The sequence below is a fragment of the Adiantum capillus-veneris genome, chromosome 17, assembly GCF_014529385.1.
Source record: "Adiantum capillus-veneris isolate H3 chromosome 17, ASM1452938v2, whole genome shotgun sequence".
NCBI classification, from domain to species: domain Eukaryota; kingdom Viridiplantae; phylum Streptophyta; class Polypodiopsida; order Polypodiales; family Pteridaceae; genus Adiantum; species Adiantum capillus-veneris.
The window spans coordinates 38,215,474-38,237,894 of NC_140947.1; the positions used below are offsets into that span (position 1 = coordinate 38,215,474).

The 22,421-nt window shown below is 45.8% G+C and overlaps 1 protein-coding gene across 1 annotated transcript in view; it reads left to right on the forward strand.

Moving 5' to 3' along the window:
• The window catches only part of LOC147437088 (uncharacterized), a 37,841-nt gene extending 27,188 nt beyond the window's left edge, over positions 1-10,653 (forward strand). Inside the window, exon 2 of the mRNA XM_086486569.1 lies at positions 8,121-10,653. Coding sequence (XP_086342695.1) covers positions 8,121-10,451 — 2,331 coding nt within the window. The 3' untranslated portion in view covers positions 10,452-10,653. The remainder of the gene's footprint in view (positions 1-8,120) is intronic.
• The last annotated feature ends 11,768 nt before the right edge of the window (positions 10,654-22,421 follow it).

Below are 22,421 nucleotides of genomic sequence, written 5' to 3' on the forward strand. Positions count from 1 at the left end.
TTCTTCGAGTGTCCTCTGTGGTGCACCATGTTGAGGTGGACCTTGAGTGCGTTCTCTTCTTGGGATCGTTGCTTGCGGAACTCCGTTGTCACGCACCCTAGTGATGTTGCTGAGTGAACTTGGGTAACTTTAGCTTCGACTTCCTTTACCTTATTGGTGGCTAGATCGGTCATGGAGTCAAAACGTGCTTGAGCGCGCTAAGGCGAGCTTTAAGCTCACGGTTTTCTCCATAACCTGATCCAGGGCTGCTTGGAGTTCTTTGATCCGATTAGCTTGCTTGGTGCTGCTACGATTGGCAAAGCTCATTGGCCGAGTCCTTGCAGGGTACTTCGGGGTGTTCATTCTTGTGGAGGAAAGCCTTTGATCAGAGCCGCCTTTGAGAGCCACTTGTAATGAGGGACTGGCCGCTTGGGGACGGCCAAGAGCTAAAGCCCGGCCAGCAAACACTAAGCGGGCTGCAGTAGGCCGAAATGAGCAGCGACAAAAGCCTGTTTTGTGGGCAGGCGTATGCCGCTAAGGCATGGCGTGGCGAGGGCTGAGCAGCGAATGGAACCGGTTCTGTGGGCAGGCGTAGGCCGCTAAAGCATGGCGTGGACTGGGCTGGGCTGTAATGCCTCCCCTCAGAGCCGCCCCTGGCCTTGGGCGAGATCAAGGAAACAGAGAAAACGAAGACGAAGACGAAGGCTAGGGCTAGGGCAGAGAGAGAGAGAGAGAGAGAGAGAGAGAGAGAGAGAGAGAGAGTAGGCGACTAGGCCTATCACTTCAAAATACCACATAGGAATCCCTAAATCTTTTTTAATTTTTTTGAAAGATATTTAGAGAGAATGACACCAAAAGTAACCCAAGAAGCTGCATTTGGCCACTTGTATTATTGAGATAAGTACAAGAGGGGAATTTCGAAGGAGAGCAAGAATTGGAGGCTCGGATATCTTTGTTGTAAATATACCTTCTATTACCTATCAGCATCACCAGAAACAAAAACATAAAAATGTTAGTATTTACAGGTGGAAGATAGGTATCAACAAAGAAGGCTACTTGTTATTGTTGTCATTTTAATAAAAACACAAATAATATGTGACATGAGTAGAGGGCTCCATAAGTAAGGTGGTTGAGTGTGAAAAAGCACAATGCCTCTAGGTAAAGTTCCCCTTTGTATGTTGTACCCTACCCTACCCTACCCTTTATATACCTTTTGCTACAAGCCCCCAAGAAAATCCCAAGAAGTTTGAACGGTTGAGAGAGTGATGTTAGGTGCAGCGGAATGATTGTTTGCGCTTTGCTCAGGATGAGTGCTCCGAACTGTGCTCAAGGTTCCTTTTAGTCCTTATGGAAGGAAGAGCCTTCCGTTCTTAATGGAAAGTGCTATGATCACGAACAAAGTGAGTGGACACTGTGCGTGCAAGTGTATGAGACTGAGAGATAGAGAGAGAAGAGAGATACGACACCAGAGACGTTGTAAAACCCTCCTCCGAAGGCCCCACTCTCGTCGGCGAGAGTGGTCTACTTATGATTGCACAAAGTGGTACAATGACGATGCAATGGACTGATGCAACCTGGAACTATGCCGATGACGACGACTACTTTAGGGCTGAAATCTGTGTTTTTCTATCTGCTGAATTTCGGGACTGTTTCGGTGGCTGAAAATGACTGTTTTGGCTGCGTTGTTATGGGCTGAAATTGGGGGTCTTCTGCAATGCTTCTAGGGCTGAATCTGCTATTGTGGAGACTGCGGAAAAACGCTGCTGTTCTGATGCTTATTGGCTGAAAATACATAACGTTGGGCTGCCTCTGCTGCGGATTGGCTGAAAACCAAAAACGCTACTGCCCTTGTTGGCGTTAGTGAATTTTTGATGGTTCTGGAGTGCTGGCGATGATGCACAGATGAAAACGCTAGGGCTCTGTGTTGATGGCGACACATGCAATGCTGAGACGTCGGATCTTGGGGAAGTACTGTTGGGAAACCAAAAACGCTAGCCACAGGGGGAGGTAGCGCCAAGGTTCTGCGGGTTCTGCTGAGAAGTTACCTGTTGAGCTTGGAGCTCTTGCTGCCTCTTTTGCCAGAAAGTGCTAACTTGGGTTTGCTTATATATTAACTTAGCAAAATTGCCCTGACTACTGTTGTTGGAAAGTCACTTAAAAGTAATAAGTGAAAAATACCAAAAATAGGGAAAATAGGCTAAATGCACTGGAAAATTATCCTGACTGAATCTGATGGATTCTGAAGGGAATACTGATGATCATGCTGTGTGCAACCAGAGGATATGCATCTACACTCAGTGACTGGGCATGCACGGTCTACGAGTAGACTCACAAAAGTGCCAGATCACTTCTAATCTAGACTGACTAGACTGATTGAACCCTGATCATGCTGTAGCTTGTCCACGGACACATAGGGTTGGGATGTGTCACGTGACAAGTGAGAAGGGGGGAGTGGGTTGAGTGTGTGTGTGTGGGGGGGGGGGGGGGGGGGGGGGGGGGGGGGAGGGGTGTTTTGAACGCCTTCACTCCATGGGGCATGAGTAGTCAACAAATGAGACTAAGGGGGGTTTCTATGTAGCATTTGGCATAGGAGGGTCTAGCGCGTGAGAGAGAGGGAGAGAGAGACCCTCCACCACCCACACCAGGATGGTGATCCCTTTTTGGGGGCACTAGTCCCCCAAAGGGGGTCCTAGTGCCCTCCATTTTTTAGATGCTCTAAAACATCACTAGGGTTGCATGTATGGGGAGAAGCTACACATGCTTGGATGTACCCTCTAACCAGTCTCCAAAGTTTTGCTCTGTCAAATCCATTATAGCAAAAAGCCTTGACCAGTTTTCTGATGTCATTTGCTACTTCTATAGGATCCGAGTTGCAAAAGAAGATGGGTTTGAGCTGGGAAAGGATGACCTGTGCCCGGTCAAAAGATCTATTGCTTGCTCTCTTCAAACATTTGATAGGTACGCAAGGGAGGTTGGCCTCCTTTTGGGCAAGGGTTTTGTAAAGTTGCCCATTTCTAACCTACAAATGTGGGTTAAGAAATTCGGTATGCTCACCGCTGCCCACTTCCTTTGTGAGGCACTCCGGATAGATTCTGTGTTTTTCCATGAAGATGCACCATAGTGGTGAGCATGACAGTCCCATTGGTATACCATTCACTTGTTGGTATACCTTACCCTTGCATTGAATAAACATATTGTTAATCAACCATGTGTTGAGTGCAAGTGTGGTTTTAAGATCAAAATAGGGAAAATAGGCTAAATGCACTGGAAAATTATCCTGACTGAATCTGATGGATTCTGAAGGGAATACTGATGATCATGCTGTGTGCAACCAGAGGATATGCATCTACACTCAGTGACTGGGCATGCACGGTCTACGAGTAGACTCACAAAAGTGCCAGATCACTTCTAATCTAGACTGACTAGACTGATTGAACCCTGATCATGCTGTAGCTTGTCCACGGACACATAGGGTTGGGATGTGTCACGTGACAAGTGAGAAGGGGGGAGTGGGTTGAGTGTGTGTGTGTGGGGGGGGGGGGGGGGGGGGGGGGGGGGGGAGGGAGTTAGTGTAACCCTCCTCGTGACTTATTAGGCCCTTTGTTTTGAACGCCTTCACTCCATGGGGCATGAGTAGTCAACAAATGAGACTAAGGGGGGTTTCTATGTAGCATTTGGCATAGGAGGGTCTAGCGCGTGAGAGAGAGGGAGAGAGAGACCCTCCACCACCCACACCAGGATGGTGATCCCTTTTTGGGGGCACTAGTCCCCCAAAGGGGGTCCTAGTGCCCTCCATTTTTTAGATGCTCTAAAACATCACTAGGGTTGCATGTATGGGGAGAAGCTACACATGCTTGGATGTACCCTCTAACCAGTCTCCAAAGTTTTGCTCTGTCAAATCCATTATAGCAAAAAGCCTTGACCAGTTTTCTGATGTCATTTGCTACTTCTATAGGATCCGAGTTGCAAAAGAAGATGGGTTTGAGCTGGGAAAGGATGACCTGTGCCCGGTCAAAAGATCTATTGCTTGCTCTCTTCAAACATTTGATAGGTACGCAAGGGAGGTTGGCCTCCTTTTGGGCAAGGGTTTTGTAAAGTTGCCCATTTCTAACCTACAAATGTGGGTTAAGAAATTCGGTATGCTCACCGCTGCCCACTTCCTTTGTGAGGCACTCCGGATAGATTCTGTGTTTTTCCATGAAGATGCACCATAGTGGTGAGCATGACAGTCCCATTGGTATACCATTCACTTGTTGGTATACCTTACCCTTGCATTGAATAAACATATTGTTAATCAACCATGTGTTGAGTGCAAGTGTGGTTTTAAGATCAAAGGACAACTTTGACTTGCCCATGTTCCTTCCAAACAATGAGAGGGAAAGAGAAATTTCCCATGCGCATTAAACCAACGGAACCTTGATGTGGTATATTCTCGTAGCACCTTCTAATGTCACCTGAGCATAGAGTGTTTGTGTGTGGGGGTAGATTTAGAACACATTCATATAGCGATTCTACAATCCACCAAGATTGTAGGCGGACATTATCACAAAGTAATGCCTTTTGGTTGAGTTTCCTTGCCCGTCCTTTGAGAATTGGAATACAAGTTTAAGGATACAAGCCATAAAGAGGGAAACTTCCGAATAACAGCATGAAGAGCCGCAAGTTATTTATTTAAAGGAAGCTTTGTGTATTTTGTAGATGGCTGTCATGTATGGGAGTGATGGATAAAGAGGTGTGATGAGATTGGTGAGGAAGTGGAGTATTGATTTGAGAATTTCCTCAATAGTGTTATCCATGATTGTGAAGTCCGTCCCATTGAGCCGTTTGTGTGCTTCCAAGGGGATGAACTTCTTATATACAAGCACCACATTGTTGGGTGCCTTGTCAAGGCAAGTGATAAAAAACGTCCATTGGAGCTCCTCTATCTCATGGCGCAAGGAAGGATGTGGTTGATGCTCCCTTTTGGTATGGAGATGTATGAGACAATAACGAAGGAGGTAGAGAGATGCATGTTCCAAAGATAACGTAGGAGGAGAGAGAAAGAAAGAAAGAAAAGAAAGATTTTTAACGTCTATGTCAGGCCGAAATCGGCCTATGAGACAAATCAAATGTACATGGTGTGTATGTCATCCGTCTATCGGAAAGACAAATGAAACAAAAACTGATACAAAACTGAACTGAGTGTAGGTAGTGGGGTATCTGAGGAGGGATGGAGCTCTATCTCTAGGGGTATATGCATGTCTATATGCTCAAGGTAGTACAATCATGAGAATGCATCAAGCTATCTAGCTCCATCCTGTACTAATGGGGGGATGTAAGATGTGGTACATAGGCGGGTCTGGTGCCAAGGCTGCCCGGATGAAAGCTGTCGGGTCGGCCCTCATCCGGGCCACTCGCTCCTCAGTGGCACGGCGCTCCCGGGCTCGGATCTCCTCGATCTGTCGGTGGTGGGAGCTGGCGCCCCTGTAGCCTGTGACTCGTGGTCGTCGTCTAGCTCGGCTCACTTCCGCCTGTGGGAGTGTCACTCCCCTCTGAGTGTCTGGTGGGGGAGGGGCGGTAATCCTCTGAAAGAAGTCTGTGAGCTGCGACTGTCTCCCCTCTGTCTGTGTAGCTGTGTGTGGCTGTAGTAGTGTGTCCCGATGGCTCTGTATCTCTAGTAAGAACCGTCCGAGCTGTCTCTGATCTCGAGAGTCCATGATCTCTCGGAGAGTGGGCTGTCCTCTGAATAGGGCCTCATACCTGCCTCTGATCTCAGTGTATGCTCTGCATCTACATACAAAGTGCTCCTCACTCTCCACCTCCTCTGTGCAGGCTCTGCAGACGCGCTCCTCCCTGGGAACACCAGTATGTCTCCCGATCTCAATCTCTAACTTGTGTGAAGCCACTCTCAGCTGACCAATCGCCACCCGTGAGCTATGTGGCATATATGTGTCCATGTAGCGTGGTCTCTGTATGAACCCCCCGGACAATATGGTGAGAAACTGGTCTCTGTAATCTGACATCCTCGTCCCCAAGCCAGGTGACTCCCAGACTCTCCTAGTGTATAGCTGCCACAGATCCTGTCTCAGTACCAAGTTCCTCTCACTGCGAGAGAGGTGAACATATGGTGAGTGGGGGTCGTACTGGAATGGTGGTAGGCTCTCCATGTCAAGACCGTGTCCCTCAAACCATGCTCTGACCTGTGAGTACCATGCTCTCTCATGCCCACTCTCTGATAGCTGTATAGCTGCCTCAAATGCTCTACGAGTAAGTCTGTCAGGAGGTAGCTCTCTCATCCTCTGGATGAAGCAGACTGTCTGGAATAGTGCCTCTACCACCATGGGTGGTGTGGCGAGCTCGGCTCTAATAATGTCATGTGGCACTGTCTTCTTGCTGCGGAGCAAGCGTGAGATCATACATACCTGTGGCCTCTCAAGCTGTGTCCACTGGTCAGCTGTCAATCCTGGTGTCCATACTGCCGCCGAGTACATCAAGGCCGGGGTGACTAAGGTGTCGAAAAGCCACCCCTTCGTGCGGGGTTCCTGAAAGTGTGCCTGGTGGCATCTCCGCTCTAGCATGGCCAGAGCTGCATATCCTCGGGTGAGCCTGTCAGCAGCAGCCTGCCTCATAGTGAAGGGTCCTGGTAAGCTGGTGAATGTGATGCCAAGGTAGACATAGGAGGTGACTACATCAACCTTTCCTCCTGCTGCTGTGAAGGTGGCAGCGCTCCTCACTGCACTGGATGTGTGAAAGATCATAACCTTGGTTTTGCCAAGGTTCACAGTCAACCCCCTGTGTGTGTTGAATTCGTCCAAGGCCTCAAGATGGCGTTGCAAGCCCTCGGGTGACTCTGAAATCAACACAATATCATCAGCATATAACATGATGTGGACCGGAGTACCTGCCAAGTCGCTCCCCTCTCCCCCTGCTCGCAGTATGTAGTCGGAGATCTCGTCGATGTAGAGCCCAAAGAGTGTCGGGGAGAGTGGGCATCCTTGCTTAACACCAATGGTGCTAGCAATGGTCTCTGAAAAACCGCCTGGGCAACGAACTCGACCCGTCACCTTCTCGTAGAGAGCATATATGGCCCAAATCATCTCTGTTGGTACCCCAATGCTGTGAAGGCGCTGGAAGAGTCTCTCGCGTGGGACTGTGTCAAAGGCCTTGCGGAAATCCACAAAGCAGCAGTAAAGCCTCTTCTTCCGCGCCTTTGCCCCATCAATGAGGCAGCGCAGAACGAAGATGTGATCAGTGGTGGAGAAAGCTCGTCTAAAACCTGCCTGGCCTGGAGCTCGTAAACCCTCGATCTCTGCGTAGCAGCTGAGCTGTGCCTCAAGTACTGCTCCATATAGCTTGGCCATCGTGTGGCCAATCATGATAGTCCTGTAGTTCCCTGGATCCAGGGTGTCGCCAGATTTGTGGATAGGCACTATGGTGTGCTGTGTCCACTCCTCTGGGAAGCCCTCCCCTATAGCCCGGTTGAAGACATGTGCAATCAACGGGGCTATAGTGGAGGCCGCATAAATGATGTGCTCACTCTGTAATCCAGTATGGTCAGCTGATCGTCTGTGCTGCATGCGGCGTATGGCCCTCTCTACCATCTGTGCTGTAAAGAAGGAGGAGCACGTGGGGCGTGGCTCGTGTGGCTTTGGGATAGGAGGCTGTCCTGGCACCTCGTAAAGTCGCTCTGCATAATCATGCCATATCTGTGGATCCTCAATAGCTGTAGTCGGACGTGGCTCGCGCAGAGTGCGCCATGCTGTCGCGCTATCCATGCTCATGAATAGGCGGTATAGCTCAAGCTCCTGTGCCTCTTCGAATGCTCGCCGCTTTTGGCGTGTCAGCGTCTTCATATGCCGTCTGGCCTCTCTCTCTGTGATCTCTCCTAAGGCTCGCTGTGCGCAGAGGCGTCGGTATAGCTCTCTGCACTCATCATCATACCAGCGGTTCTGAGGCATAGTCCCGGGGGGGGGGAGTGCGTCCTGTGTGAGTGGTGTGTGGAAAGGAGCTAATAGCTGAAGTGTGGAGAACGGAAGAGATATGTGATGTGAGAACTGAGAGTGGTGTGGATGGGTGGAGAGAGAGAGAGAGAGAGAGAGAGAGAGAGAGAGAGAGAGAGAGAGAGAGAGAGAGAGAGGCTTGACCTGATGTAAACCATTCAGGAAGTTTTCTGCCCGAAACGAGGCTCTCTGTGGACTGACAAGTCACCTCGATGTCAACAAATTAAGGCAGTCATCAGTAATCAGAAGGCTCCTAATGATAACAGCAATGAGAGATCAACTTCAGAGCGCACTCGTGCTGCCCTTGAGAGGCTTTTTGCACAAAGCCAGAGGTTTGAGCAGGAGTCTGATTTAGGCTCTGGAAAGAATAAAGGCTATGATTTGGACATTGCTTGTGTGAAGACGTTTGTTGATGAAGCAGTCGAGGCTTTGCATATGAAGGAGGAGGAGCTTAGGGCTGCAGAGAATTCTGTCAAGGTGGATGAAGAGAAACTCAAGCGTGCCAGATCTGCCCTTTTACAGCGCGAGAAGCAGTTGGAGGCAGCTTCTCATACCCATAACAGAATCAAGGAGGAGCTCATCTTTGCCAAGCAGAGAAGTGCCGAGCAAGCTAAAGAACTGGAGAAGATCAAGCAGGTGCTGAGCCAAAGAGAGAGAGAAGTTATGATGCAGCAAGAAAGCCTTAACCACAAAGTAGATGAGCTTGGAGTACTTAAGCGAGAGATGCTACAGAAAGAAGCAAGTTTGGCTGAGGCTCATAGAGAGCTGGAGGCAAGGGCTTCAAGGCTGAGTCAATCAAGGGATTTTATCTCAAAGCAAGCTAGTCAGCTAGGTGAGTTGCGAAATGCCCTGGAAGAGCAAGAGAAAAGTCTGGCTTTGGCTGAGAAAGAGAAACGATTGCAGCAGCAAAGGCTTTCTAAAGCCGAGGCAGAGTTAGAGCAGCGAGCTTTAACTTGGTTGAAAGCTCAAGATCAACTGAAAGCTTTGAAGCAAGATTTGACATACAACCAATCCAGTAAGGAATCGACAGAAAGGGAGTTAAGGAAATGTGAAGCTTTGCTAAGTCAGGTACGGGCAGAGCTTGATTCCTCGCAGAAGGAAATTCAAAATTTCCGCAGCCAGGTGAAAGTGCAGGAGATGGAAAACAGGAGGCAGAAGGATGAGATCTCCCATTATAAAGTGTTATTGAGCAGTTTGGAAAAGGAGTTGTCCGAAACACAGCAAAAACTCAATGCGGAGAAAGGACAACACAATTTAGTACAATTATCTTACAAAAAGCTGAAGGAGGAGTGGGATGAAGGACAGCAGCAAGCTTTGACTATGCAGGAGAGGCTTGAGGAGCAAAAAAGGGAATTACATCTCTCTCTAGACGAAGTACATAAATTGAGAGTAGATTTGCAACAGAAAGACTCTGGATTGTCAGATACTCAACTTCTTTTGCAGTTGAGGGGTGCAGAGCTTGTTTCGGCAAGGATGGAGTTGCGACAATTGAGCTCAGAATACTCTCTTAACCAGCTTCTTCTCAAAGATAAGGGCCTTGAACTAGAGGATGCACAAACGAAGTTGCGGTCGCTGGAAAATGAAGTCTTTCAGCTTTCGACCAGTTTGCAAGCTAAAGAGTCCCAGCTAGCAAAGGTTTTATCTCAGCTCAATGAGAAAGAAGGCCAGCTCAACAGTATGATGGTAACTCTTGACCATAGAACTGTCAGGTTATCGGAGGTTACATCTGCAATTGAACAAATAGCTTCATTATCTCATACTTTAGCAAACGCTGCCAGCCCAGGCATTGCTGCAGCGCAGAAAGAAGAGACGCTGCTAATGCAAGTCAATTACCAGCTGTTTGCTTCCCAAAGAGAGAACCTTGAAAAGGATCTTCAGATAATTCATCTGAAGAAGAAACTCGAGTTAGCCATGAAAGAACTTAAAGCAGAAGAGGCAGAGTTGGAGGCTTTGAAGGACCGTTTAAGGCTCAAAGATGTGGAGCTTTTGGGGGCCCGAAGAGACCTCAGTAACAAGGATGAGGAGCTCCACAAGCTAATGAAGAATTGGGAGGTTCGGGAAGAAGAGCTCAAAACATTAAGGCAGGAAGTAATGGAAGAAGCCAATGGTCTTATCACGCTACATACTCTAGCACAAACACGGAGCACAGCAGGAGATGTATCCCTGGCTGATGCAGCAATGGAAAACTTACAAGTAGAGGCTGCGAAACTCAATGAAGAGGCTGCTCTTTGTGCTCTTCAAAGCCTTGCAGAGTTAGGAGAGGAGCTTGTTCTTGGAGACAAGCAGAAGGCGGCATCGCCAATTTTTCAGGAGATTGCAGCAGAGGAAGCATCTACATGTGAGCAACTTTCTAGTGAAGCTTTCAGAGCAAGGTTAATTGAGAGAGAATCTGCACTGGAGGCTACAAGAAATGCTGTCGAAAATCTCTTGAAGCTGACGATGAGTTTAACCGAAAACACTCAGCTTGTTGATCTGCAAGTAAATTCTGTATAGTTGCTGTTTTCAACACTCATTGGCAACACTTTGTACATCTTTTAGGTCTTGTACACTACTTAGTCAATTGTTTGTCCACTAGCTATTTCCACAAGACCATGTTTCACTTGGTCTCCACATCCGTCATTAGTTGCGGGAGCTTTGATTGTTTTTAGTTTGGTATATTGTACTCTAATCAATAAAGTGGGTCAGATTTGAGACTTGGACAAGGTTTGCAGAGCATTATGTCCCTATTAGTGTCCCTTCTTTACGTCCCCTTATGTCCATGCCCGCTCAAGTGTTAACATGGCCATTTCTTAATTTAGTTATATATATATATAGGAATGATGTCTCTTAGTGTCCCTTGGTGATCATGCATGTGTGCATTTGGTCTTAAAATTGTAACGTGGTCCTGGGAATCCTTAAGCAAATCAAGTTTCTGAGAAGTTGACGGTAGAATCGGTGTAGGTGGAACTAACCAGCATGTGTGTGCCAATTGGACAGGAGATGGGTGAGTTGAAGCTTTATAGGAAACTCAATGCTAGTCTATCTTTATGTGAGCTGCTGTTGGTGCTGAAAATATCCCTTGCAATCTAAGAAGATGAGACAATGAAATTTGTTACATAAGGACATGCATGTCTCCATTCACACCAGTCGTTGATGGCAATGCTTTAAAAAGACGCGTTTAAGGACCTGACATAGCGGTTCACAAATAGGGATGTCACGATGCGCCTCGCCTGCATCTAAAACAAATAAAACACATTGATATATCTGCTATTTCTGTTTGAAAGCCTGAGTCAAGAGAAATATAGTGCTTGTTTTCACATGGAAGATCATCACAAAGAAAGGGCAATGAAACTTTCTCCAGCTTTAGTGGAGCTGGTGCTGAGCTGTTGAGAGCAACTTGCACCCTTCTGCAGATAAGTGAAAGCATTGACATTCTGAAAGCTGTGAATGAAGAGCTTCTATGTCGTTTGTGTAGCCCTAGCAGATGCCTATGTATATTTCAAAGCTTAGGGAGGAATGGATAAACAACATGCTTATACTCAAGGCATCAATACTCTGTATCTTGGTGGGGACTCTCAGTTTGTGTTTATATCAAAGGACGACTTTCGGTTGGGGGTTGCCGGAATTGACTCCTAATGCTATAAATGCTGTCTTCACCTGCTCATGCATGGAGGTTGCTTCGGAGTGGCAAGTGACAGAGGTCGACACTTATGCCCTCTGAAGATGGGCACCCAAATAATTCAAATACAAGTTCCCTGGAAAAGATAGGTACTACGTGATAGTGTCATCATGATAAGGGCTGCTTTGGATCTTGAAAGGCCAACGTAAAGTACCTGGCAGAGAGTTGTATTGGCAGTGATTGCAGAAGCGTAGAGAGGCTAGATAGCGTGCAAACTATCCATAAACCCAAGGAAGTAGGGTACACAGGTGATGATTCTCTATCCCCTTCTGGTGTAAGAAGATATGCACCCAACCTTGCCATGATATCAAGCTAATTTTGAAGGCTAAATTTTCACCTACCCATCTTCAACATAATTTCATCACCAAAATATGCAAGCACATATCAAAGTGCTTACACACACATTGGAGAGAGGACCTCTCTCAATACATACCACATGCTCACACACATATGCACATACAATTGAAAGCAAAGGGATAGAGAGTAGAGAGACTCAATGGAGAGAAAAGAGAGAGTCTAATGAGAAATCCCATCACCAACACTCCATTACACAAGAACACATCAAGCACAAGCTATAGAAAGCTTGAGCTTGAGATCTTGGAGAAGAAGAGAGCTCTTCTTGAAGATACGACAAATTCCCTTTCACATTCTGCAAAGTAGCATATATAACTAGGGCTTGCTTGTGCATTGTTCGGATGAACTCACTAAACCAACTTAGGTAGAGAGAGTCCAGTAGATATGAAAGTACAGGATGGCACTTGGTGGAGCCTAGGTTAACATAGGATAATACAAGCTCATCTTTATTGTCACTTGCGGCCTTCGCAATGAAGTACATTGTCTGCACATTATGTGACTTGGTAGTCTCCACCGGCATTCCACATCTGCTTGATTTAGGTCTTCACACAACTTCGATGGCATGTGGTGGCAATCACTTATGGTGTTTTCATAAGTGGCCTTGGCATGAATATTACCACACAACTCCCACATGTCTATTATGTCTCCCTAGACACATTGTGGTGTCCATGGAAACGGCTGGCATGTGAAAGTGGCACATTGTCTTTGGGCTTGGTGTTGTGGTGGTTTGAGTTGTTGATGCTTTGGAGCTCTATAAGCTACTGTTGATCTGTGATGAGCCATCTATGCTACCACTGATGTTTTTGCCAAGATTTTTCGTAGAGGATGTAACTTGGAAACTTGTAGGGGTAGAGGGCCTTTACCCTTGTCTTTATATTTGGTTGCAAATGCACTTGATGTAGTTTTGAGGAAATTTGTATAACGTGCTTAGTGACAAGATTTGCTAACTCCTCATTGGATTCAATTGCACTCATTTTGATAGAACATTAGACAATATGATATCATTAGATGCAACCTTTTCCTCTACACCATTGTAAATCACCTGATTTGCATGCAATGGTACAATAAGCATCTCTACAAAAGTCATGTGGAATGCATGGGGTAAAAATGCATTATGAAAAACTCCATGCCCATCACATGAATCACATCTGGAATTGAGTTCACACTTGATTATGTAGTAGCAGATTTTGAACACGATCCAAACTATTGTCATATTAGGATCAACTCATGGTTGTGCCAGATTGGGATTATGGTTAACTCTATTTGAGGCATGACAATGTGTCCATAGCCTAACCAACCACCACCACCACCATGATGTAGCAAAACTACCCAATGCTAATCTTGAGTCGCCTACATCAATAGACTACAAGATTAGCCTACATCAATAGACTATGAGGATTCAAAGGGCATAATGTCTTGACACTTTTGGAAAACTTCCTTTACGCGTTTCTAGATATTTGGACAAGTGGACCATAACGCTTGGAACTTAATACAACTATTGTTTGTAGACTTTGAGCTAGCTCTCTTGTTGGAAATACAGATGTAGGAATGTAAGAAGAGATGAAGAATATGAAGGAGAAGCTCAAGAGAACACAACACATGTAGTATTACTGAGCTTGCCACTACAAAGATAATGCTTGCCCTAGAATAATGGGTGTATATACAAGTGGGAGGAAAAAACCCTCCTAGCGAGCGAAAAGTGCCATGGTAGTCCGAAGTGTAATCACACACATCACTACCATAATATGGTAACAGATTCCCCTCAAGAGTGATGTGGGATCTTGCACTCATGTGTAGGGAACTAGGCCCTAAGTGAGCAATCCACAAACTGGAGTAAGGCCAAAGCGGTGCAAAAATCTTCAAACTTCTCACGCGGCATAACATTTGTGAAAACATCATCAAGGTTGTCCTACATAGGTGAACTCTCCTATAGGGAGTCTCTCCCTGACGTATCGATGATGCATGTCGATGTGCTTTGTGTAAACATGGATGTCAAGACAAGGGTAGGACACGGGTCCTTAGCACAACTAGTTACGCATGCTAAGTTAAGGGATCTCCTAAAGATAGGTCAAGAGGACTATAAGAGGAGGTGGTTGGGTGGGGAAGAGCATGCAGAGTTCCCCTTGTCCTAGGAGAAGCTTGGAATTTAGGAGCTATGGCCGTGCGAAGCCATATCAAGGTGCGGCGAGCAAGGTGAAGAAAGGCAAGCAAGGCTTTGCAAAGATTCTCAAAAATTAGCAAAGGAAGCGATTTGGTGCACTAAAGACAAACTGTATTGGCTTTTACAAATTTTTTTCATGTATTCTTTGAGTTATTTTTCTTACAATTTTTTTTTTTGGCTTTTACTATTTTTTGAGTTATTTTTCTTACGAAAACTATGGCCTTCCAAAAATTCCACTAGAAAAGCAAAGTTTCCATATAAAGGCCTAGCTTTTCTCAAGACTTTATAAGAGACTTTCTTCAAGCAAGGCTTGGTTTTCTCAGCCTCATGCATAAAAATTCTCTCTAATTCTCAATCAAGGGCTTTGACGCTCTCAAATTGGCAAATCACGCTTGTCCATTATTCATCTTTTGTCATGAAATCTATGCGGATGGTTATTTGCATGAGAGCCATTCTTCCACATGTCTTGGCCAAAGTTGTTGAGGCCATTATCATTTTTCGAAGAATCACATAAGTGTGCAAGATCCAAAGTGCCATTCTTGGAAATCGTTGAATTTCTTAACTTATCCACACCAAATTGGTTTTTGGGTTTGAGGTTTACCAAACCACAAGGAGATGTTATACAAATAAAAGGCTTTGCAGGGTTAGTGGAGCTGTAGCCAACAACCACCCATTGATATCATTTTTAGCATGTGCATGACACCTACAAGGTGATGTTATATAAATCAACGGTTTTGCAGGGTTAGTGGAGTTGTAGCCAACAACCACCCACTGATATCATTCTTAGCATGTGGCTGACACCTACAATAAGCACACATTTTTAAGATACTACAAGTGAAATGCACCTAGCACATGTTTAGCTCTAGCTATATGTAGCTTTATTAGCTTACTACAAGTGAAATGGATAATTCTTACTATAGGAAGGGGATGATGGACTCATCATTCTCACTACCCAACTTATCTATAAGAAATCTAAAGCAAGTACATCTCATTTTGAAATTTCCTTGTATCATGTCAACTTAGCATATGGTTTGACAAGGTATACAAGAACTCGTTATCCTTTTTAGAATATGATACCTTTCAATTCTTTGCTAATCAAACATTCGTTTGTACAATGCAATGGTCAAACTAATTATATAGACAACTCAATGACATCCTAATGGGTCTAGCTTGTTCCTCCATTTGGAGTAATTTGTACTTACATGCATTGGAATATAGATTCCTCAACTTTATCCTCAAAGATGATAAGCTATGAGGACTCCTCTCCAATTTTCAATATCCCTTGAGATATTTAATGACATTCTCTCGATCAATAATCAACAAAGTAGATTTTTTGTACATGAAAGCAACCATGTCCTCTGGCAACAAAGGTGTCCAAGCAGGCTTCCTCAGCATGAAATTACAAGTGTCTACCAATTGACTCTTAAGGTCTAGGATTGACAAAGGCCAATGTTATCTTAATAAGTTTTAAGGAAGTAACATGCCTACTGAATGGAGTCAAAAAGTCATTCTATCATAGTCAAAACCCATCATCTATGCCAAATCTTCCTACGAAAAAGTAGCTTAGGATATCAAACTACTGGTACATGCATTTTACAATAGTGGCTTCAAAAGACACAAGCTTTGGAGAATGATTAAAGCTTACTTAGCCGAGCGAACTAACACCAAATACACTTGTCATCCATTTGAGATTTTAGTACTTCTTAATGGTGGGCATTAGGTCATCCTTGATGGAAGCCTAGTGCCCTCATCAAGTACTCCTTATACATGGCCTAGTGCAGGAAGGATGTTGGGTCGCCACTTCTTTCATTGGATCACTTCTAATTGACTTTTATTTTGGGACTCTTCAAACATATACTTAAGTTGAAAAATACATTGAGGAGACCTCTCTTACACAGTGGCATCGCACCCATACAAAATATACATTTACCTGGTCCCCACTCTCTCCTCACATGCACTACTTTGGCCTAGCTCTGCACGATTATACCATGTAATGGAAGGGCCTTTAACCCTCCATTGTTTCACATTGTGGGCCTCAATTTCTCACCTAAGTTGCACAAATTTTTGAAACCACAGAACCTCCCATCCAATTCTATTTTTAGGGCTGTTGCTCCAGACATTGATTCTTGGCAGCTAGAAGACTATCTCCTTGGACCTTACTTCTCTGAACAACCCGCCATCACTATGAAACTTCAAGTATCTTGCATGAGCAATGCACTAGGCAAATAATGTTGTTGACCCCAATAATAGAGGCTTCATGGGCGTGACACTTGTATTCCATGTTTAACAAAAAAAAAACTACTTTTTCTTTGTTTGCATGATGACTGCAGGTAACATCTATGGAACTTGCAACATTTATTACCTTTTCTTCCCTCAATTTCATATACCTTCCAAGTTATTTCTCTTTTTGTGAGTGCGCGTGTGCACGGATGGGTGCGTGCGGGGAAGGGTGTGCACGAGACAGTGTGGGTGGAGAAACCTCTTGAACTAGTGAGTGAGGTGCTCCTTATTTATATATGTATAATGAATAAGGACAGGTACACATGGTGGACGGGCTGCCGGACACCAAACGTCCGGCCTGGGTAAAGGTGTAGCGCCTTTATCCCAACAGTCTCCCACTTAAAGACGATGCGTCCATAAGTGAGAGCTACTAGCTAAACTACTAATATGTACAAGGAATTAGGTGAGAGACTCTCTCAACCTATGCCCACTGGCTCACTCTGTCGATCTACACGCAGTCGTATCGGCTTTGGTGGTAGGCAAGTGTGCATACCCACGCTAGAACATGCATGTAAATCCGACAGACTACTCTGTATGGTCTACAAAACTTCACTATGCATCATGCTAGTGTCAGTCATCGCACGACTGACAACCCCTACTGCAAATGCTCCCACTGCAACTACTAGATAGGGCCTCGACAGTAGTGAGCCGAACATGAGACACCTGAATGCTGACAAAATATGTGTAAACCTGGCTATACTCGCCTCCCCTATGCTATCATTAGGCCAAATTTGGACTCACAAAGGGGCCCTTTAAGGAGTTTGACTTTATCTCTCTCTACCAAAACGGGCGCATGGCTAAATTTTTGCAAATAAACTCCAAAGTTGGCGGAGGTTTGATAGTTAGAATGTCCTCTTCAAGCTCTATCTCCTAATATATAGCACGCCATGAGATTCCTCATATTTTAGAAGATTCTTTTTTTGATTCACCTATGATGTGACAATTCTGTCGGAATCAAAAAAAGAATATTCTAAAATATGAGGAATCTCATGGCGTGCTATATATCAATAGAGAAAGAGCTTGAAGAGGACATTCTAACTGTCAAACCTCCGCCAACTTTGGAATTTATTTGCAAAAATTTATCCATGCGTCCGTTTTGGTAGAGAGAGGTAAAGTCAAACTCCTTAAACGGCTCCTTTGTGAGTTCAAATTTTGCCTAATGCTACAATCACTGCATCATCAGGACTACTAACCGCGCATGGATGTGTCAACACCGACACTAGGTAGTAGGAAATCTACGTCCCTTTCACCCATAGGTAACATTGTGCGTCCTTACACCAACTCATCAGCCTCTAACATAAGCGTATCAAGGAACTTTATATCTATCAGCTCTATCTGTGTCTCTAGGGAGCAGACTTGCTATACCTTTGCCTGCATAAAGTCTGACAACACCTGTTGTGTCTCACTAGAGCATTGCCGCTCTATCTCTGTCTCTACAAAGTCTACTGGCACGACCTGCACAACTAAATGCTCTCTCTCGTGAGCATGGTGGAGCTCACCTGGAAAGAGACACGTTTCGTCTCTCGTTCAAAGCATGCCAGTAAGAAAACCAAGACTATGCCATCTCGAACCTCAGACACATGCATAGGATATACCAGGCTGCTGCGGGCTCCTCTGGCAATCAATAATGAATCGCAATGCATGTGGAAAAACTGCTCTCTAAGCAGTATCTAACAACAAACAATCTGCTAATTGAATCACTAAGATCAAGCTCTGTCTCAACTGAGGAACATAGCGTACCTGCCGTAGAGTGTATGACGCACCACTCGGAAAAGACAAACAAACATCTCCTGCACCATCTATGTCAAACGCCGAGCCATGAGCCAAGTGTAGACAACCAAAACTCCCACTAGAGAAGGTGCTAAACCAGTCACGATGCGGTGTGACATGGAAAACTGTATCTCATCTAGAAACCAACGTGGAGAAGTGTCACTACTCAAAGACATGTAATCATGAGGAATGCTAAAGTCAAATGTGACATCACCATCACTAGCATATACTGACACTGGAACTGCCTCTCTAACATGTGTCCAAACCTCATGTGCACCATGCATAGATCTTTGTTGATGTCTCATATGCCTGAAACAACTGTTTCTAATGTGCCCTGTATGACCACAATTCCAACATCGTACGTATCGGTAAGAACAAGACCGTCGTCTCTCACTGTCACACATGTCTGCTGCCATAAGTGAATGCCAAAATGGCAACAAAGTGGGAGATTAGTCGACTACTACACAATCATGAAAACCATGACCAATCGCATCAAAGCCGATGCTCACATGACGCAAAACTCAACGTGAACCGCAAGCCAAAATACTGCAGATAACTGCCAGAGTGGGAGTCAACTCGACCACTAAAGCATCAGAGAGTAAACTACGAAGATGCATAAACCATGGCGAGAATCTAGGAAATATCCGGTAGAGTTTCCCTTGTAAATTGAGCAAAAACTCAAAAAAATCACCAAATACGCATGAAAATAGCCACTGAGTGTCTCAACAGCAAAATCCACAAATGGCATACATAGCACTGCCAAAACCCTAGCAAAACAGCTCACTCATGACCGAGTGGCTCTATGGACGTATACCTGTCCAAAAATCCACAAATGGCATACATAGCACTGCCAAAACCCTAGCAAAACAGCTCACTCATGACCGAGTGGCTCTATGGACGTATACCTGTCCAAAAACACATGTAAACCTGCAAACTTGCTACCTGCGAGCTATACCTAGCTCAAGTTGTATCCATAAATGCATACATAGCATGAAACTGCACAAAACCGTGGAAAAACTGCTTTCTGAAAACGTATATGAGCACTACATGTGCTACATCAGCTGTACTGCAAAGACTGTGCAACCTGTGAGCAAAACCGCCAGAAAACTGGCACACACTACCTCATCGGTCGGTAAACACGTCGATCAAAAACACCTGCCAAGAGCCAAGTCCGCTCGGAAGAAACTGCTCTGGAATGGTCTGCCAAAGCCGTATCTGTCGGTGTGTGCCGTTGAAGTCAAAAACTGGAAAAGTGTTGCAGCCGAAACACCGTGGAGACTACGTCGGAGCAGGGGGCCGCTCCAAAATGGGCGCTAGAGGACAACCGATGCCGCTCTCACTCTATGATCTCTTGGTGTGTCGAGGCCGAAAAGTCGTTGATGCCGTCTTCCACCGCCGGGCGAAAGGACTGATCTTGTCCCGAGAAAACGCTCGATGTCGGCTTCCACCGTCGAGCGAAAGCACGCTAGCCAAATAGCTTCGTGATCTGTGCCAAAAGTGATGCGTCGAGCTAATGTCAAGGGCCGAGGCCGAGCAGTCGTGAGTCATCAATGCTGAGGAGAACGCCAAAATGTCAAGAAAATCGTGAAAATCGATGTCAAAACTATGTCGAGGAGTAGAAGAAAATCACCGAAAAGATCGACAAAATCAGACCGATTTCGGGTGAGGTCCGGGCTTACTTGCCCATACCTGCACTACCTGTGCTAGTGTCCACGAGTGCATGCCAAAGGCGCTCTCTCTCTACCTCTCACTCTAACTCGCTCTCACACTCTCTCTCAGCTATGAAGGGGATCGGGGAGCACCACAGACGGAGAGTGAGAGAGAGAGAAGGAGACACACACACGATGTGGGTGGGGAGACTCAAAAAGAGTGAGCAGCCCCCTATACACTTATGCTATGTATAAGGTATACAAGTCAGTGGGCGCCCAGACTCTGGGCAGCCGGGCAAGGCACAGACGCATATACCCCAACAACCTCCCACTTAAAGGCGATTGTGCCTTTAAGCAAGGGAACCTAGTCTAAAGACTACAAAAGGTGAGAGAAAACGGCTCTTAACCGATGCCCACTGGCTGGCTGTGATCGTGTGCATCCGGCTGTCCTACTCCTGTGTAAGTCCATACACCACCAGATGTACCGAACACGTACTGCAAGTATGTACGCAATACCTGCATATCTCCCTCGTGCACTATGCCATCATCAGTCAACAAACGACTGACAACCCCAACTACAAATGCTCCCACTGCAGCTGCGATATCCGGTCTCAAGATCAGCATCTCATACATGAGACCACCGAATGCCGATGCAATGCTAGCGGGCCCTGCTAGCTCTACGGAGCATGCATCAACATATATATCCCTGGCAATAGGCATCTCTGACTGACGAGGCGTGTCAGCCACATGCATCTCCTGACTGTCCGCAAAAGATGCATCAACCTGTCGTGCAACCTCAGAGCAAACCAGTTGCTCTAGGTGTCTGCTGGAAGACATATCCTGCACAACTATATCCCCATGCTCACTGTCGAGCATAGAAAGAAATGATTGCATAATCGCTGACATCTCAGTCTCCTCTGCAATCATCCACTGCAAACATGACCACTCAATCTGCTGTGACTCACTAGAGCTCTCATGCTCTAACTCCGTATGCATAGACTCTTGCACAACCTCCTCCTGGCGTGACTCACTAGAGCAAGACCGCTCTACCTGTCTATCTTGCATAGAAGTATCTCGCACAACTGACTCTCTGCTTTGCTCAGTCACTAGCAAAGCATGCATGTCTGACTCTGTCACCTCTCTGTGTGCCTGCTCAAGTCGTGCCCCAACTGTGTACACAACGAGATCACTACCTTGCACTCCATGCAAAGCATCCTGCAACCCACAAGCAAAAGAGACTCTCCTGCTCTCTCGCTCTCTACCTGGCTGCGTGATCACAGAGACATCACCGTCTCTCGCGTGATCCACATGCAATGGGTAACCTGTACCACTCCTGGCACCTCTCGCAATCACTAGCGAACCCAAATGCATCACAAAATCTCGCTCTCGTAGCGAAATCTGACATCCACAATCTCTAAGCTGACCAATCGAGATCAAACTCACTGTCAAATCTGGTACATAGCGCACATGTCGTAACAAGTAAGATGCACCACTCGGTAATGACAGTCTCACATCTCCTGCACCTGCTATCGCATGCACCGATCCATCGGTCAAACATACACTGCCAAGCATCCCGCTAGAATAGCTACAAAACCATGCACGGTGCGGCGTGACATGAAACATAGCATCTGCGTCTAGCAACCACTGCAAAGGGAGTGAACTATCCACATGTATAGCATCTCGTGCATAGCTCGAGGTAAAAGTGACATCCCCGTCACTAGTATACTCCGACACTACATGTGCCTCAACTGTCAAAGCAACTGAGTCCATGGCATCACTACATACATCTCTGAGACTGCCATGTCTCCTACGATGTCGCATACGACGAAAACAGCGTCGTCTAACGTGTCCAGAATGACCACAATACCAACATGTCACCTGTCGGCGTGCTCGTGAATATACATGTCTCACACGAGTCCGTGGTGACTCAGATCTATCATACATATCATGTAATCTGCGCCAAAGTGCTCTCGAAGTAGTCTCATACATAACAAGAGCATATACAGATTCCGCAAGGTGCAAAGAGAGCGTAGATAGTGCCATCTCCTTTAGCTCCTGCCACTGATCGTCAGACATGTTTGAAGGTCTACCTGCATCACCACTCAATGGTCGATGCAACCCTCGCTGTGTCAATGCATCAAGCATACACTCTCTCCATGCCGCAAAGTCTGACCCATCAAACACGCGCATCTGTGAGAGGTCACAATCTGATCGATCACCTGTCTCTGCCATGAGCACAATGTAGCAAACTAGAAAGCAAAACCACCTCACCAACAACACCTGGAAATTGTCTACAAATATGGCCAGAAACACAATGTAAAACCTGTGAGACACACTCCAAAATAGAGCTCCCGCAATGTCAATACAAGCCTCGCATGCTCTAGTATCACACTGCAATCTATGAGCTAATCACCAAGCCCACACTGTGCGGTATCGATGCATACACACGCACAAATCTCCCACCTGCAGAGAACACCGCACGCAAATGCTGAGTGCAACCTGCAATCTCTACCTAGATCGCATAAATGATACGCATAAAACTCTTGGGAAAATTTCGCCAGAGTTTCGACGCACAATGGCTATCAACACAA